The sequence below is a fragment of the Octopus bimaculoides genome, chromosome 25 (genome assembly GCF_046866305.1).
Source record: "Octopus bimaculoides isolate indiv1 chromosome 25, ASM4686630v1, whole genome shotgun sequence".
In the NCBI taxonomy this organism is placed as follows: Eukaryota; Metazoa; Mollusca; class Cephalopoda; order Octopoda; family Octopodidae; genus Octopus; species Octopus bimaculoides.
In genome coordinates this window covers 33,209,964-33,230,361 of record NC_142952.1, presented here as the reverse complement: position 1 = coordinate 33,230,361, position 20,398 = coordinate 33,209,964, and the positions used below count along the sequence as shown (strand labels likewise).

At 37.3% G+C, this 20,398-nt stretch overlaps 1 protein-coding gene across 17 annotated transcripts in view; it reads right to left on the bottom strand.

The window, feature by feature from the left end:
* LOC106877320 (oxidation resistance protein 1) overlaps positions 1-20,398 on the bottom strand; it is a 365,865-nt gene that overhangs the window by 224,632 nt on the left and 120,835 nt on the right. The window contains exon 1 of one of the 17 annotated variants that reach the window (XM_089342168.1): positions 12,259-12,417. The exons of the other annotated variants lie outside the window; for them this stretch is intronic. Coding sequence (XP_089198294.1) covers positions 12,259-12,311 — 53 coding nt within the window. The 5' untranslated portion in view covers positions 12,312-12,417. Of the gene's footprint in view, positions 1-12,258; positions 12,418-20,398 lie in introns of those variants that run through there. 17 annotated transcript variants of the gene reach the window in all.

The following is a 20,398-nucleotide window of genomic DNA, read 5'->3' as shown; positions in this document are numbered from 1 at the left end:
GACATTCAGCTGTAAAAATCATGCCAAAACTAACCTCACCTCTGCTAGTGCCATGTAAAAAGTACTGAGTCTACTCTGCAGAATGGTTGGGTAGTTTTTCTACCTGGCCAGCTCCTGTCAACCGTCCTACCCACGCATGCATGGAAGATGGATGTTAAACAATAATGATGCTGATTTTAATTTAAATCACTTTAAGAAAAGGGAGGGTGTAGCATAGAACCAGGGATGGTCTCAGGTGGGATGTTACCTAAAAACTTTTCGAAGATTTGGAAGATAGCTGTGGGTGGCTGAACGATCTAGATGACCACCTGTTGGCACGTTCACATTGTATCTCAGGTACAAACTGAATTTTCCCTTCGTCCTTCTGGGGAGTTGATAAACCTAAAGTACAAAACAATCAATGTTTATATCCTAGAAACTTGAGGCCTTTGATTTATGTCAGAAATCAATACCCTAGCTTTTGCACTGGTGTGATAGATAACCGCTTTGACCTTTCCTTCCCCTACTTGATTGATTTTTAAACAGGAGACGCAAGGTTTATGGCTCTTCAAAGGGCATTAGCAGAATCAAAAAGCCATAAGACACTATCAAGGGTTTTAACATACCCCTGTCCTTCCCCACCCAAGACAAGTTCACTGCAGTCTTAATTACAGATGATGACTGCCAAATAGAAGAATTAGCATATGTAACATCTTGTGTGTGTGTAAGAGGGGGGGGTATATTTTTTTCCAGAGTATGCTTCCAACTTTATAATTTTTGTGGTTTAATTTATTCTTTTAACTTTTACTTGTTTCAGACATTGGATTGTGGCTATACTGGGGCACTGTCTTGAACAATCTAGTTGAACAGTCTGACCCCTGGTGCTTATTTGAAGTTTGTGGGGACACGGTATAGTGAGACGCCTTATAAAGAGGGGGCACTGTAATAATAATTATTATAATAATAATAATGATAATAATAACCCCTTCTACTATAGGTAAAAGGCTAGAAATTCAGGGGAGTGGGTAAGTCAATTACATCAACCCCAACACATAACTGGTACTTATTTCATTGACCCTGAAAGGATGAAAGGCAAAGTTGACTGCAGCAGAATTTGAACTCAGAACATAAAGATAGATGAAATGCCACTAATCATTTCACCTAATGTGCTACCAATTCTACCAGCTCACCTCCATAAAAATATTTTAAAAATGATAATAATAATAATAATAAACCAGTACATATTAATAGCTGGTACAGCTACAGTAATCCCTGATAAAAATGTCAGTGTAGCCCAGCAGCCACTGAAACAAATATGATATGCATGTTGCTTGCAGAGTTTCATAAAAGCATCAGAACAAATACACAGCTACCGAGTAGACTGAATTCATTACTGAAAGTTAATGCAAACAATGTTTACCAGAGCATTCAGTGAAGATGTAAGATTGGCACAGTTCATCTGTGGCCAAGTTACTGTAATTTCAACCGACAGAGGAAGATAATGTGTGCCTCGTACTTAGGTGCCGTACACCATGAGAGTAATGACAGTTTAATGATAAATAATAGCAGATTACTAAATATAGACACATTGACATCATTATTATTATTATTATCATTATTATTATTATTATTGCACTCTTTGATAGCGCTCTTAAAATAAACATCGCTTGAAAAGTTATGTTATTAGCAGTGAAAAACTGTAGATAAGATATTATAATTTTTAAAACGCAAACTCATAAACATTTCATAAATTTTAAACTCCAAGGTTAATTATGCTTAAAAGCTATATTTTACTGATAATAAAAACATGTGTAACTAAAATTTTTAAATCCTTCATAATCTTTGCTGTAAAATATTGCTCATCATCTGCAGTAAAGAAATCAACAGACAGATCTAAATTGCTAGAAGTTACCACATTTTTGCAATCTTTCTGTCCTTCTCCTCGTCGTCGCTTTTCTCTTGCTTTCACGAAATATCTTCTTTCTCCATTCACTACATTTCAAATTGCACATTTTTTAAAATAATTTTATGACAGTTTCTACTCGAAACATCTTTCTGAGACTTCGTCATGGGAATTACATGATACATCCAGTATCATGCACACACACACACACACACACACATATCCACTTATCATCTTCCATGAGTAATTTTTTTTTTCTTCTCCATCAATCATCCATTTGTTCCATTCCAAACAAATATTATCTTTAAATAGTTTATTTAGACTTACACTGAGACTAAAACAGACATAAATTCCCAGAGAATTTTACACTTTGACATCTCGTCGCCACCATCTTTGTCTTCTTTCCAACTACTCCCACCAATACAGTGTAGTTATGTTCCTCCTCTACTTCCCTCTATCCTTACAACCCTTATGTAATGTGGTGTAGCTATGTACCTCTTCTATGTCTCTCAATCCCTATTTTAGCCCCTCAACATCTGACATAAAGCCACCTCCTGCTCCACTACAACCCCACTCAGTGGAATGGACATTTCCTTTGTCATGTAAGGTGCTTGACAACCTCACAAGTGCTGAAGTAATGAAAAAAGCACCCAATACACACTGTAAAGTGCTTGCTATATTAAGAAGGGCATCCAGCTGTAGAAACCATGCCAGCATGGAAGACGGACAGATGATGATGATGATGAATTATATATATTATACAGTATTTCCTATCACGGATGTTAAATTCCAAAACCCCCTGCAATAGATGAAAATCCGTGAAGTAGAAACAATACTGTACATTTTTTTTTAATCATTTTTATAATTTGTAAATATTTATTTTATTATAAATGCAAAACAACACTACAGAGGAATCAACTTAAACAATAAACCACGATAGGTGAACCACAATATGGCGAAGGATAACTGAATATGAATTACATAAATTATATACACTGTTCGTTGTAGTTATAGATTTATTTTTGTACTAAATAATTCAGAACATTGTTAAACAGGAGTTGAATGCATCTCAAACCAACGAGCATTTTCCCTTTCTCCACCCTTTTGTCAACATATTTCTGTAGAAATACACTGGCTTTGTTTCAATTAAAAATAGCTTTGTTATTATTAAAGCTGGTGTTTGGAACAGAAATATACACGGAATTTTGAAGGAAGGTTTTCGAACCTGGATCACTTAAACTCTTTTGTTACCATATTTTGTCTTGAAACACACTGTCTTTGTTTCTATTAATTTAGTAAAATAACTGTCATTTATTATGCTACAGTTTGGAATGAACTAACATGAAATTTTTTACTGGAAGGTTTTAATTTAGATATCATTTTAAAACAAGAAGTTTTTAGGATAGAAACCAAGAGGGAATATCAGGCAGATTGATATCAAAAGCGTTAAGATCACAGAAGTGCTTGTCCCACTCATTCACATTGCATAAATATACTCCAGTTTGATCCATCCAACCTTTCTCAAGAACATGAACAAAAACACCTGGAAGGAACTTTATATTTGGTATTTAAAAATAAACATTGGTTTTAAGTTAGTTCTATCTGTGAGGCAGCTTAATACAACAGTGAATTTAATCTGTAATCCATACATAATTAAATAGTTTTTTAGGGTTTTTTTATTTATTTTTGCTTTTCACAGTTTTATTGCAAGGCATATAAAAAAAAAAAAAGAATGTCATTCATATTCCCGATTTAACACTGTGGCTAGTTTTATTCATTCTTCAATCTCATGATACCATTGTCATCATCATTTTAATGTCCACTTTTCCATGCATCCATAGACTGGATGGAATTTTGTTGAGGCAGATTTTCTATGGCCAGATGCCTTTCCTGTTGCCAACCCTCATCTGTTTATAAGCAAAGGAATATTTCCTGACGACTAGCACCACTTGTATGACAGTGACACTTACTTACCACCATCATATGATGTCAAGACATGGAGACAATGACCTTTGGTACTACACAGTGGGACTGAATCCATAATCACATGGTTGGCAAGCAAACATCTGAAACCACACTTCCATGCATCATAGATCTGTGGAAATTAGTGAAATTTTTTGCCTCCAAGTTCTGTTGGGAAGTTCTATGCAATCTGTGTCTTTTCTCTCAATTAATAAAAAAAAATGCATTTTTGCCCCCAGAATAAAGCAAGAACATCAATCTGTTGTCATTCTAGAATCATTACTTTCACTTGTGGAAGAGGTTTTGCTCACTTCAATCTTTGAGTATTGAGTACATATGCTACCTCAGGTAACCGAATAATTATTGGTTTTCTTTGATTCAACCTTCCACATAGTTTCCTAATTCAGACCAATGCAACACATTTCTTCTCTGGCAAATTCACAGATGTTCATTTTTCTTCCAATCATGCACAAACTTTTCATTCACTCCACATTTCCTCACTACAGCTCTGCTGTTTCAAAGAGAATGCAAATGTAACAACTTTCATTATGAAAGAAGCATCATATTTCATTGTTCTTCACTGGTGGAACTATGAGGAGAAAATGCTTGAAGCTGTAGCATAGCTCAGTATTTAGAGTGTTGGGCTCACAATCATGAGGTAGTGAGTTCGATTCCTGAAATGGGCTGTGTGTTGTGTTCTTGAGCAAGACACTTTATCTCATGTTGCTCCAATTCACTCAGTATTTAAAGTGTTGGGTTCACAATCATGAGGTAGTGAGTTCAATTCCTGGAATGGGCTGTGTGTTGTGTTCTTGGGCAAGACACTTTATCTCATGTTGCTCCAGTTCACTCAGTGGTTAGAGTGTTGGGCTCACAATCACAAGGTTGTGGCGTCACTGGTGCCAAGCTGTATCGGCCTTTGCTTTTCCCTTGGATAACATCAGTGGCATAGAGAGGGGAGGCCGGTATGCATGGGTGACTGCTGGTCTTCCATAAACAACCTTGCCTGGACTTGTGCCTCAGAAGGTAACTTTCTAGGTGCAATCCCATGGTCAGTCATGACTGAAGGGGGTACTTTTATAATATTCAGAAACCAAAAACAATGGAAGCTGAACTGGTACAAATGTAATGGACAAACAATTTAATAAGCTGACCACATGGTGGCACCACTGGTTGTTTGTTTCCATCACAGATGGAAATAGCAGAGGATAGTTGTTAGTAATTTGTATAAGGTTGTATCACTATGCTTTATAAGACAATATGTAGTATGGATATTGTAGTCGTTGGTAAGAACAACACCTGGACAGTCATCAGTAAGTCTGGGTTTCTGAGGTATTTGCAGTCCAGAGCTTGCACCATCTGATTACCACATTTTTCAAGCCATGGCTTATTATTTCCTGCATGGATGGAGGCTAAACAGTTAGAGATAAGTTTGAAAACAGGTGCAGGGACATTTTTGCCTCTAAACCATCCAAATGGGATAAGTGCGGAAGTGAGTTACTGGCACAATGATGGCAACAGATTATAATGGGATATATTTTGATGAATAAATGCTTTCCATAAATAATTTGTTTGAACTATTAACTAAAGCCTGAAATACGAAAAAGACCTTTGACTCTACCTGGTATTACATAAGGTGTACTATACTGCCATAGTATTGTACATTTATCAAAGAAAGTCTATTGCACAAGCATACTATTGTACATACACTACAGATGATGTACTATACTGCCATAGTATTATATAATATATTCATCATTTAGAACAAAGACTGACCATAAGTCTTTACAATCAGTGTTGACTTGGGCTAAACAACAACACAGCCTTGTCACAAGACAAACTCTAATGCCAAGTCATGGTGTTTTTGTCTAATTTGTTATTTTATAGTCCCTCTGATAATCTATATATGAAATGCGTTCTCTCCACCTCACACAAACCTTGAGGTTGTATACATACACACGCACACACACACACACACAAAATACAATCTTGTGATCAACAGACTCCGACTGACTCTATGGAGTGTGTCCTTGTTTATTTCTTGTATAGAAATAGTTGAAAAATATCTACCACATTATCCACATGCACCACCATCACTACCACCACCACCACCTTTACAAAGACGGAACCATGTGACTGTCTGACTGAACAGATTAACAAAGAGAGTGGGATGAAATAGGAGGTGTAGGGGGGGATCACTCACATATATTGCAGAAACAGAGCCACAAAATATTGGTGGTAGTGGTGGTGGTGGTGGTGGTGGGGTAGTCAGCTGAATCAAGACCACTCTGAAGCGAAGTCAATCTCAGAGTGATCCACTGTGAAACCAGGTGAGTTTTGGCATGTAGTCTGGTGCTGTACCATTTTTACCAACCCACAGCTGCTTTATAAGTAACACTGGTAACAATATTTTCTTAGCTACTTGGGTCAATTTATACAAAAGATTCCTCATGGAATACATAAATATATATTGTTTCGTTCATTTGTTCTTACATTTTACATCTTACTTTTCATGCCAGTATGGGTAGATGAATACATATTGCTGAAGCATTGTTTTACAGTTGGAGGCCTTTGCTGCTGCCAACCCTTACCAGTTTTTCATTCCCTTCATATTTGAAAGTGCAGAGCTCCCGGTTAATAATAGACAAAGAAACGATAAGAGGAACACTGATTATTGCTCATGTGATTTCAGAATGCAAACACTCTCTTTCTCTCTCTTTCACACACACACACACACACACACACACACACACACACACACACACTCACTCTCTCTCTCTCTCTCTATCTCTCTCTCTCTCTCTCTATCTCTCTCTCTCTCTCTCTCTCTCTCTCTCTCTCTGTACAGTTTCTGTCTATCAAATTCTCTCCTGAGTCATTGCTGTTATTACTATTCAGGAATATGAAAGCAGTGGTTCGCAGAATTGATAACAATTTCAGAAATCATCACAGATCGGACGTTTGTATTGGCTTGTGACAAATTCCAGACTAATATTTACTAATTGCCATAAAGAATTCATTCAGCACCAGTTAACCAAGTCTTGAAGGTTAAAAAAAGTTTGTTTAATGCCTGAAAACAAGGAGTGTCAATGCCCTTAGCCAACAAATACATGGAGACAAGCATGAAAATGTAAATCTAAACATTTTCACCCTTCAAATATAACAAAAATGTAAAGGAACCATTTATCCTTGTCATCATTGAACATCTGCTTTCTACGTTGGCATGGGTTAGATGGTTTGACAGGGGAGCTGGCAAACCAGACAGTAGGGTCAAGTTCTACTGTTAGCTTTGGAATGGTTTCTACAGTTGATTGCCCTTCATAACACCAACCAATTTACAGAGTCTACTGAATGCTTTTTATGTGGCACCAGCACCAGCGAGGTCATTAAGTAAATTGCAAGACTAAAACCTTTCAACAGAGAGGAGTGGTATTGAGGGAGGTGGCTCTGTACCAGGCGATGGGAAGTTAAAAATTATAATGGAGAGGCAGAAACAGGTGTCTGGCTATGGAGGAGATACATGGCTACCCCAGTCAAGGGGAGAGAGAGAGAGAAGATGGTGGGATGTGCCAGTGTGTACCCTCAAGGTACAAGGAGATGAATATAAGTGGAGTAGTACACAGGGTTGGACAGGGTGTGTGAGCAGAGGGTTCACAAAAGTGCAACAAAAGACTAGGGGACAAGGGAGGAGAGCAATGAGTGGTGAACACAGGTATATATAGGGGAGTGGCAGGATAGCAATGATACAGTTGGCAGGTGTGTGTGTGGGGGGGGGGGGGGCAGAAGAGAGAGATGACATTTGCATATTCACATGCAAAGCTACATCATGTGTGTGTATGTGTGTGTGTGTGTGTGTGTGTGTAAACCTACATACAAGACATACAAGCATGTTAAATTTATCTATTTCTCCATAGATTAAAAACATGAACAGCCTTAATCAATTTTCGACCCTTATTTGGTCTCATCTCAGGTGTTTACATCACTTGATCATTCTCAAAGAAACAAGAAGCCAATCTTCTAACAAACACATCAAATCTCGTAGCTTCAGAGACCTGGAACCATTCATTTTGCAAAGTATAAATGTTCAGCTTAGTTGTCTAAAAATCCATAACTCAGATAAAAAGAGGCATTCATATAGTGTTTAATAGAGTGGCTATGTTATTTTTAATAAAATACAATATTACAATTTCATATCAGGAGCTCAGATAAGCCCAGCAATCATCAGAAAAGGCTGAAAGGAATAATATGGCAAGGGCTCTTTGTCACTGGATGTTTGAAAGTCTATCTTAAGGTAGGAAGTCCAACAAGTCAGCTTCACAGTTTGCCTATTGATCCTGGCAGAGAAATTTTCTAGACTAAAAGTGCTCAGAATCTGCAGGTGGTCGTGAATGATCATCGAAAAAGGCTTTCCATCTCATATACTTGACTGAGTCGAGCACTTTCTACAGTAGCAGCCCCATGTAAAACTTGGATAGTGGTGGGACATTCTTTGAAGAATATCCGAGATAATACAAATCCATAACAGTAAAAGGATACATGCACGTATTAAATTTTTAATGGCTATGAAGAGTGCATCGTCTGGATTAGCAGCTATGGAGAACAAGCTTGAAATAACCAATTTATTCTGCAGAAATAAGTTGTCTAAAAGTCCATGAATCAGGAAAAAACAGGGATTCATGTATTGGCTGATAGAATAAGCATATATACATTGTATACATAGAATGCATATGATATATAAATTTAAATTGTACATGTGTATGTATACACACACACATACAAGTATATATAAGGGGTTATAATCCAAGCTGTGACCTTGTGAATCATATCTGCATTTTTTAATGTATGTATATAGATATTTTATTTTGAATAAAAATACATAGCAATAGAAATTTCATGTGAATTCTTTTTGCAGATTGATTATGTATCAAGATAGAATATTGGAAAATTTAGTATATTTCTAATTCCATGTTACATGTGTTTCAAGACAGAATAGGAGTTACAAAGGTATACAAGTAGGAAAAAAATGTATAGAATCTCCTAATCATAATTCTTTAGATCAATATTCATATATATATAAATAGATATATAAATTATACATATTCATGTAACAAAAATGAAAATTATACATAATTATATATAAATTATATAAACATATATATACATACATATGCATGCACACACACACACATATACCCCCCTTCCTTTAGACACACACTGTTCTAAACTGATGAGTCACTCTGTTCCTACTCAGAGTTTCATCGACCATGTGACCATTAAACTGACCAGTGCATCTACACCTAATGACGCTTGGACAACAACTCTAAGTTACAGCAGAGACGTCATTTTTAGTCGAATGAAATCACTACAGATTTCTTCATCCAGAAATATACCACCACCATCATCACCACACACACACACACACACGTTTATGGCTTAAAACACTAATTATTTGTAACATATGTCTATGGTCTCAAAAACTCTTATTTCTAAGTTATTGAAGGTTATAGTTGATTAAATCTTTATCAATAATTCAATGATAAATATTAACCTCACCCCACCCCATCACAATGGATTTGTTCAGAAAAACGAAAGGATCTCATGGAAATACAAGAAATTTTCTCTGGCACATACTCAGTATTTGGTGGGTATTTATTTTACTGCTGCTCAGAACAATGAAAAACTATGTTGATTTCAACAGGTTTGTACCAGAAAATGTAATGACGTCATAACATAAGACAGCCAGGGGCATAGCACCTGTTTTGGCCATCCTATCCAGTAGCCAAATGGGTCACCCCCTCCTTAAACACAGCATACTTTCAACTACAATAAACACACTGAAAGAGGCTGCCCCGCGCACTCTGTATAGTCCACACACTTCACACTATGCCATGCCACTGGGGCATTTTCTTTGTATGTGTCTCTCCTGATCCTGTCATAACACCTTTTTTAATAATAATGTTTTTTGATTTAGATACAAGGCCAGTTGCTACCACCAATCTTAATGGTACTTTGTTGTACTTCATTTAACCCTGGTACTTTTAACCCTTATGATACCAACCCAGCCAGAAACTGCCTCTGGCTCTGTATTACAAAAGTCTTGTCTTCATAAGTTTTGAATTAAAATCTTCCACCAAACCTTAATCACAATTTATGTTCCTAACACTAGCTGAATGATAACTAAGTTATTTTACTAAATTCTTTGTTATATTTAAAATTAATTGAAAGAAACACAGCATCTCAAAATAAATATGGTAACAAAAGGGTTAATCAACCTCAAAATGATGAATGGCAAAGCTGACCTCAGAGGGTTTGAACTTAGAATGTAGAGAGTCAAAAGAAATGTTGCTAAGCATTTTGTCCAGTGTGGTCTAACAAAGGCACAGGGATACAAATGTGACAGAAGGGCTAAGTCAATGGAATCAACCCTAATACTTGATGCTACTTCTTTTTTACCAACCCAGGAAGGGTGAAAGGTAAAGTTAGCCTTGGCAGGATTTGAACTCATAATGTCATGGTACTATAACAAAATACCGAAAGGCACTTTGTCTGATTCCTGCCAACTCACCAGAACAGTGTAATAAAAATGGTTTCTAATGTAGGTACATGAGCACAAATGAAGAAGTTAGCAGCTGATTAAACCAGCCTCTATATATGACTGGTACTATTTTATCAACTCTGGGAGAAAGACAAATAATAATAATAATAATAATAATGGTTTCTAATTTAGGCACAAGGCCAGCAATTTTGAAAGACAAAAAGGTAAAATATGACCATTTCATAAATAGATATAAGGCTAGAAACTTTAGGGGACAGAAGTATAGACTGTTGAGTAAAGTGTCTATAGTACTTGACAAGTAACTATTTTATCAACCCTGGAAGAATGAAAGGCAAAGGTGACCTTGGTAGTATTTGAACTCAGAACATAAAGGGCATTAACTGAATACAGTAAACCATCTGGTGCTATATGGACCCTGCCAATCCATAATAATAATGATAGTAATAATAATAGCAATACCTGAGTTTGCAGGTTGTGCATCAGTCCTGCTACATGAAAATATTTGCTAAAACAATGTCAATTAAAAACAAAACAGGCCAGTCTCATAACAAAGAAGATTGCTCTTTAAACTGAGAATAACCTCTAATTAAGGTCCTTCTAAGGAGAATGGAGTGCTTTCTGGGCTCAGAGCAAGATGATAATGATGCCCCTTACACAGTAGTACTCAAGCTGCCTAATTAAAACACAGAATGCCTTAATTTCTAGAGGAGCTACAAAACCAAGAGTCATATCACAAGATAGAACAGCAAGTTGCTGGAAAAGATTACATAGGACAAGAGGACTCGGCAAGGAAAATATTGATGGCTTAGTTTCCACAGACAGCCAAAAGGATGATGATAACAACAACAACAACAACAATAATTATTTCTAATTATGAGACTTTGAAACGAGGGCTAGGTTGATTACATCAACTCCAGACTTCAACTGGCGCTTATTTTATCAACCGTAAAAGGATTGAAGGCAAAGTCAACTTCGGTGGGATTTGAACTCAGAACATGAAAAGTTAAAAGAAATGCCATTAAGCATTTTGTCCAACACACTAATGATTCCACCAGCTTGCCACTTTAATAATTCTTTCTAAATTTTGGCACAAGGCCAGCAATTCTGATGGGAGGGAGCAAGTCGATTACATCAATTCCAGTACTTAACTGATACTTTATTTTACTGACCACAAGAGGATGAAAGGCAAAGTTGACCTTGGTGGATTTGAACCCAGAACATAAAGAGCCAAAAAGAATGCTGCTAAAATGGTTTCTGATTTAGGCACAGCGCCAGTATTTTGGGAGGAGGTGATCAGTCACTTACATTGACCCTCCATGACCCTCCAGAAAAACAACAACAACAATAATAATAATGATGATAATCCTTTTTACTAAAGGAACAAGGCTTGAAATTTTTTGTGAGGGGATTAGTTGATTACATCGACTCCCAGTGTTTCACTGGTACTTAATTTATCGACCCCAAATGGAGGAAAGGCAAAGTCGACCTCAGCGGAATTTAAACTGAGAACGTAGTCTATCTTGCTAATGATTCTGCCAGCTTGCTGCCCTGACAATAATAATAATAATAATAATAATAATCTTTTCTACTAAAAGCATAAGGCCTAAAATTTGTGGTGAGAGAACTACTCAGTGTTTCACTTGTCCTTAATTTATTGACTCAGAAAGAATGAAAAGCAAAGTCGACCTCAGCAGAATTTGAACCCAGAACCTAAAGACAGACGAAATGCAACTAAGCATTTTGCCTGGTGTGCTAAAGACTCTGCCAACTCACCGCCTTAATAATAATAATAATAATAATAATAATAAATAACAGTAGTAGTAGCAAAAAAAAAATAAAGGAAACCGTAAAAACTTACTTGGTGTGAATATTCCGTAACTTGAACGCGGCTGAGCGCACAAGATTAGCCATCTGTAACGGTACTCCAATGAACACAGGCTAATTAAATAACAATTCCGTCTGTTACACACCACACTTAGATAACCATTTTGAGAGAATTTCCATGCAATTTACAGCTATTCAATTAGTATTATATTGATTCTTGGAAAATGCAACGTGTGGGTCTATTTGGACTGGCTGCATATATTTTACACGAGTTGCGAACAACTTATACATGTGTGTATATATGCGCATAGGTGTGTTTAATGTGCGTGTGCACATATGTTGATATGTGTTATACATGTGTATTTAGATGCATTAGTGTTATGTTTTATATTATGACAGTGAAAATGTATGCATTTTATGTCGATGTGTTTGTGTGTGAGTTTTACTTGTATCTGTTAATATATGTATGCATATGCTCATATGCAGGTGTACGGAATTCAGCTAGAATAATTTATACTTAATATGAGTGTGTGTATAGGGGGAAAAAAGACCTGTATTCTATTCATACATTTTGTATGCACAAATGTACATATGTTAGTGTATAGGGTGGTGGGGGTGAGAGGAGTGAGCGCTACAGTGACAATGGACCAGATTTAAAGATACACAACAGACAGACCCACAACAGCTTGTATGTGGGCTTTAAACTTTTCCGAACTTGGAATTGCGTGTATATATGTATGTGTGTGGATAATAAAAACAACGTGAATATATATATGTTACCCTTCCATAAGGGTGACTGGGACCTATCACTGAATATATGCTGTATATTCTAGATGCAGGTAGAAATGAAATGTATGAAAAGAGATCTCAGTAGGACCTTTGTTTTTAACCCTTTAAGGGCCAACTGTAATTAAAGGGAGTTGAGAAAGAGTTGTTAATGGAAGTGATTGGCAAGAATATGGTACAAATGTTAAGCTAAATCCCACCTTTTTTTATGATGTGGCAGCGTTAACATTAATAATGTTAATAACAATAATATCCAAAATTAAATGATAAAACTAATAATTATAATGGCTACAATAATAAAATTAGTTCTTCCTTTTTTTTTTTTTGTTATATTCGTCACAAGGGAGGAATGGCTACATAATAATAATAATAATGATAATGATAATAATAATAATAATAATAATAATAATAATAAATTGATTAATCAATTATTTCTTTTGTAGGCCATAAGGACCTAAGAAATTTTTATGGGGACACTACAAACATTAAGAATGAATGAACAGATTTTTAAAATTTGTTTTTTTTTTCCCTAAATTTTTTCCAACAACACTATCAATGTATATATGGAGGTGTGTGTATATATATATATATGTGTGTGTGTGTGTGTGTGTAAGTGAATTAACTAAATTAAATGAAGCTTGAGGGAGACGAGTTGTATGACGACTGCCAATGACACTCAATCCTTCTTGGTCTCCACCACAAGACAGGAGGACTGATCCTAATGAGACAATATGGTAAACTAGATTGTTGCTTTTATAACTGTAGTGTAGTTATTATAGTAGTTGTAGTATTGGTAGTAGTAGTAGTAGTTGTAATTTGTGTTAATAAGTAGCTGGTAGATTTTTTTTCCCCTTTCTTTTTTCTAGTTTAATTAAAGAACGAGGGTGTATGCACGTGTTCGTGTGAGTGCCTGTGTGCATCTATGTATGTGTGTATGTGTGAATGTGTATTTGTGTTTGTGCGTGTATATGTGTGTATACATATAAGTGTGTGTGTGTGTGTATATGTGTGTGTGTGTTTTTGCGCGTATGTGTACAGTAAAATATTCAAGAGAGTTTGTGGGCGTCAATAAGTTTGGATGCCACGAGGGATGGAAAGCTCCGAGGTGTCGGACTAAGTAACAAACAGACTTATTTCTAAAGCATTAAAAGAAAGGAAATAATAATAATAATAATAATAATAATAATAAAACCGCTGAAATATCACATGGATTGGAACATGAAGAATTAGAAAGACATTCCGTTATTGGTTTTTCAATTTAAAGAATTTCTCTATAACAAAGCTAGATTCATAACTGAAATATAGTTAAGTACTCGTGGAATTTGAACACCAGTCGTCAATATTCAACAATGACAAAAAAGGGAAAAAAAGGTGTGAACGAGAGGATAGTTGGTTCTCGTGAAGGGATTTCCAAACATGACAGGTAGAGGAACCAGGGATGTTCTTTTTTTTTTTTTGTAGTTGTTTTTTTTCCAGTAATGTTGGCGTGGTGGAGAGAGACTTTCGGCAGTACCAGTTGTTTGTTTGGTATTTAGCCCTAGGTCAGCAGCCGGGATTCAGCAGACTTCACCGATCAAAGAGACATTCTAGACGTGACCGTCCCGTCTAACATTCCGAACATAGTGCATCCAGAATTAATGTTATCCAATGTTTGTCATGGAGGGTGTAAATAGCTGGTCTCTGTGTGTAGTCTGTCAATGATAGACTGTCAAATGATAGAAGGGACGCGAGGTTGCGTGCGTGTGTGCGTACTTATGTGGAGAGAGAGAGAGAGAGAGAGAGAGCAAAACTGTGGGAGGGGTTTATAATATTTTGACAGCTTGCTCTCTTTCGAGCGTGCAGAAGGCGTACGAGGGTGGGGGAGTAAACAGATGGTCGATGTGACAAACCGATCAGTGATCGGTTTTGATTTAGAACTAATAAATAATTAATAAATATTTAAATATATGTAATTAAAAGCAAAACTAACAGCAGAATAAAATAAGCACCGAGTATAGATTATTGTTGTTGTTGCAGCTTGTTTAGGCAGTTTCCTACCTAAATATATGGCCAAGTGACGAGATTATTTTTAAATAATGAATTAAACTAAATTATTATTTTTTTTAAATGTATATATTGTTTAGTTATGCGTCGTGATAATTAGGAATTATTGTTCCTCATTTCACATGCAATTAATCAGAAGAAAAAAAAAACACATAGACAGGCTTATATACACAAAGTTATAGCGAGTACAATGTTGGCCTGAAATAAATAACAACGATTTTATAGTGGTTAAAATTTTTTGTTTGACTTAGCACAATAAATTACTTTAAGACATATATATATATATATATATATATATATATATATATATATATATATATACTTAATAATATATGTACGAGTGTGGCTATATATGCGCGTGTATGTGTGTATTGTATATGTATGTATGTATGTGTAATTTATATAAAATAATAAAAAAATATTTGGATTCAAGATTATATCAACGTACCTGCACTTGCATACATTTACATATACATTTATATATATATATATATATATATATATATATATATATATATATATATATCGCAAAAACGAAGTATTGTTAAATTGAAATATAAGTTGCAATAACGTGGGTGGGTGTGTATGTGTTCGGCTGTGTATATATATATCTATGCTATGCATACAAATATGCGTGTATGTGTGTGTATATACTAAATATCCGGCGTGTAAATAAAGATAGTCGAGGTAGGTCCGCTCTTATAACTTCCAATGTGGCATTATATATACAATAAATTCATAAGCGTAATAATAACAATCGCAGCCATCAGCGTCATCAAGAATATTAAAAGGACTTCAGAAAGAAACTCCAGCAGATTTTGTGGCCGTCATTACATCTTCAACAACAAACACTGCTGCTGCTGTTGTTGTTGAGCCCCAGGTCAACCTGATCGAGTAAGACCCATGGAAGCGAAACGTACACTCTAGTCGCGACCATCACATCATTCTTGTTTTAATCATTGAAACCCCAACACTTTAATCTTGTCTTTGTATCCGTCCCTCTCATTCATGGCCCTAGTAGCAAATAAAAGTATCGACCCCTGTGGCTAATAAAACAAATTATTATTATTATTACTACTACTACTACTACTACTACAATTCATTTAGGACTACATTTTTGTCAATGGACGGTACGATGGATTTTGAAGGAAAGTTGGTGCTATTTCTAGCAGGTTGGACGAGCGCGTGAGGGCTTGCTTGTCATAGCGCGGGAAAATTTGGCTGCTGTTTCTAAGCGGTCGGTGCGCGGTTATTAGGGAAGGAGATGCAGTGATATTTGGCTATTGTTTCTAGCCAGTCGAACCACCGAGTGAGAATCTGGACTCGCTAGTACGGGAAGTTGCAGGGGGGGGGGGTGTATTTGGCTATTGTTTCTAGCCGGTCGAACTATCGCACAGAAGACTGACTCATTGGCTCAGAAATTTGGCTGTTATTTGTATGGTGGTGGTGGTGGTGGTGGGGTTGGTTGTTAGCTTCTACTGCTATAATATTACAGCAGTTGATGCTGCTACTGCTGTTCAACTCAGCTTCTACTGCCCATGGTTCTACTACTGCAGCAATGCTGCTACCCTGCTGCTGGTGTTTCTGCTGCGGCTCTGCGTTTATTATTAATATCTACCTCTGATCGAAAAGACACGGGATCAAAGGCATTCCAGCCACGACCATCTCGTCGTTTTTGGCGAGTATCTAGGACCACGATACATTTTTTTTTAAAGATGATGGTGGTGAGCTGAGAGAGATTTGGCTGCTATTTCTAACGGAGCAAGAAACCAGGTGGAAGCCACCCCTTCACTGCCGTCTTATCAATATAGTTGCTGTTATCAGGCAGCATCCACCGCTGAATTATGATCGATTGACGGCGAGTGAACCCTAATCGAGGAGGCAGACATGATCGATTAAACGTGACCACCTCATTTTTTAAGGGGTATAAGGGCACAGGACTGCATTATCTGATGTATCCTTTCCTTATTTAACGGTGTTAATTTTAGTGAGATTTGGCGGCTATTTCTAGCAGGTCGAGCGACCAGGTAGGAAAACACCGTTGAACAAGTAACAACAGCAGAGACAGATGTCAACGTTTCTTAATAGACAATATGGCTGAAGTACCTGCCACCCCACCCCACCCCCGCTCCCACGCAGGAGTGTTGTTTCGGTCATTAGACTGCGGCCATGCTGGGGCATCGCCTTGAAGAATTTATAGTCGAATGTATCAACCCCAGTCCTTTTTCTTTTTTTCAAGCCTCCTACTTCTATCGATTTCTTTGTCGAACCACTAAGTTACAGGGACATAAACACACCAACACCAGTTGTCAAGCGGTGATGGCGGTGGTGGGGGGGAGCACAGACACAAAGACACACATACATATACGTATACGATGGGCTTCTTTCAGTTTCTATCTACCAAATCCACTCACAAAGGCCTTGGTCAGCCCGAGGTTATGCTAGAAGACACCTATTCAAGATACCACACAGTAGGACCGAACCCGGAACCATGTGGTTGGGAAGCAAGCTTCTTACCACACAGCCACGCCTGCGCCTATATCTTTCATCTCTTACTTCAATCAACGGACTGCAGCCATGCTGGGGTACTACCTTAAAGGGCTTATTCAAACAAATTGACATCAGCATTTGTTTCCTCAAATTTGGTAACTTATATCAGTCTCTTTAACCAAACTGCTAAGTTACAGGAATGTAAACATGCCAACATCAGTTTTCAAACTGGGACACACACACATACGCACACACTCATATATATGGTGGGCTTCAACACAGTTTCTATCTACCACAATTTCCATTTCACAAGGCATGAGTCAGTCAGGGGCTACAGTAGAAAACACTTGCTCTATGGACTGTGCTGTGGGACTGAACCTGAAACAGCATGGTTGCAAAGCAAGCTTCATAACCACACAGCCATGCCTGCACCTGTATACAAATACGACAGGGTCACACAGGTGTCATACTGAGTTGAAATAATATTGATCACCTGGGATTATCCAAACTATCAGTAGACAAAAATTCCCAGTAGAAATATTCAAAACCTAAAACAAGCAAAGGAAATAACTTCAAAAAGATCAGTTGATTGAAATTTTTGGTAAAAAAGAACCTTATATGTAATCATTGTAATTTTACGTAAGGTGGTGCGCTGGGCAAAATGCTTTGCAGCACTTTATCTAGTTTTACAATCTGAGTTTCAAATTCCACTGAGGCCACCTTGGCCTTTCATCCTTTAGGGGTCAATAAAATAAGTACCAGTTGAGCACTAGGGGTGATTTAATCGACCTAGCTCCTACCCCAAAACTGCTAGTCTTGTGTGAAAAGTTTGAAAGCAATTCTATGCATGTGTAACAAAATTTCTGAACCCTTTATTAGATGAATTTAAAATAATAAAATCACAGAAAAATTCCATTGACATACGTAAGCTCGCAAGGAATGAAGCCAGTATGCTCCGTTGGATGTGTAATGTCAATGTGAATACCCGTCAGAGTGTAAGTATCTTGAGAGAAAAGCTGAACATTAGAAGCATCAGTTGTGGCGTGCAAGAGAGACGATTGCGCTGGTATGGACATGTGGTGAGAATGGAGGAGGATAGCTGCGTGAAAAAGTGCCACACCCTAACAGTTGAGGGAACCCGTGGAAGAGGTAGGCCCAGGAAGACCTGGGCTGAGGTGGTGAGGCAAGACCTTCGTACATTGGGCCTCACCGAGGCGATGACTACGGACCGAGACCTTTGGAAATGGGCTGTGCGTGAGAAGACCCGGCAAGCCAAGTAAGATCGTTGCCAGTGCCCCTGGACTGGTTCTTGTGCGGGTGGCACATGAGATGCACCATTTTGAGCGTGGCCGTTGCCAGTACCGCCTGACTGGCTCCTGTAGGATTTTCGAGCGAGATCGTTGCCAGTGCCCCTGGACTGGCTTGTGCGGGTGGCACATAAAAGACACCATTTCGAGCGTGGCCGTTTTCGTGCGGGTGACACGTAAAAGCACCCACTACACTCTCTGAGTGGTTGGCGTTAGGAAGGGCATCCAGCTGTAGAAACTCTGCCAAATCAGACTGGAGCCTGGTGTTGCCATCCGGTTTCACCAGTCCTCAGTCAAATCGTCCAACCCATGCTAGCATGGAAAGCGGACGTTAAACGATGATGATGATGATGATGATGATGATTTACAAGTCCTAATAAAAACATTTTAAAATTTTGAACATCTTTGCTCAAAGCCAGCAACTTCCTTGCTCGACTTTCTCTCTTTTTCCCTCCAGCTTTAATCTTGTAGGAGTATTTAAAATTTACTACAAGGGAGACAACTTCAATAAGATCAGTCAATTGATATTTTTAGAAAAGAAACCCATATAATCATTGTAATGGAGTATATTTATATAACTGACAAAATTTCTGAACAACCTTTTAAAATAAAGTCTAAAATAATAATAATAATGAAGATTTAAGAAAATTTCCATTTTCAATGAATTTTAATAAAGATATTTTTTTGCTGTCCATTTTGAACATCTTTGTTCACCTTCACCACCACAACCTCCCACTCTCTCTCTCTACCTCAACCCCCTCTCCCCGTCACTTTCATTCATTGTGATTATCGCCTCCCTTTTCTCTGTCTCCATCTTTGAACTTACATTCGCTTCTTTGTCACTTCTGCCTGCCAGTCTAACTTATACTGTCTTTCGTTGTCATGACAACATCTTTAAAACAATTATATTAATATAGAAATGAGAGTAGTATTGTTTCACACAGTTGACAAGGAAAGGAGAGGTGCAAATCAAAGTGTTTCCCTCATTTTACTATGTTTACAAGCTGACCATGTTTCTTACGTTTCACTGATACATCACTATTCACTGTTGTTTTTTTTTTTTTAGCTTTGCAACCACGTGGTGTAGTTTCAGTCCCACTGCGTGGCACCTTGGCCAAGTGTATTCTATTATAATCCTGGGCCAACCAATGCCATGTGAGTCAATTTCATAGATGGAAACAGTATGGAAGCCCTTCGTGTGTCTGTCTGTGTGTTTGTATACATGCTCCTGCCTACCAACTGACAACAAGTGTTGGTTTGTTTACATCCCATAACTTGGCAGTTTTGGTAAAAGAAACTGACAGAATAAGTACTAGGATAAAACAACATGTTTTAAAGCCAATGTGTTCGACAAAACCCCTTCAAATCAGTGCCCCAGCATGGCCACAACCTAATGACTGAAACAAGTAAAAAATTTCTTATATTAAAAAATTTTATGACAAAATTTCGTTTTTTGTTTCCCTTTTCAAGTTTCACCATTTTACAAATTTCCTTCCTGCCACCAACCCCTGGCCTGTTTCAAACCACGATGATATTTCCCCATGGTCA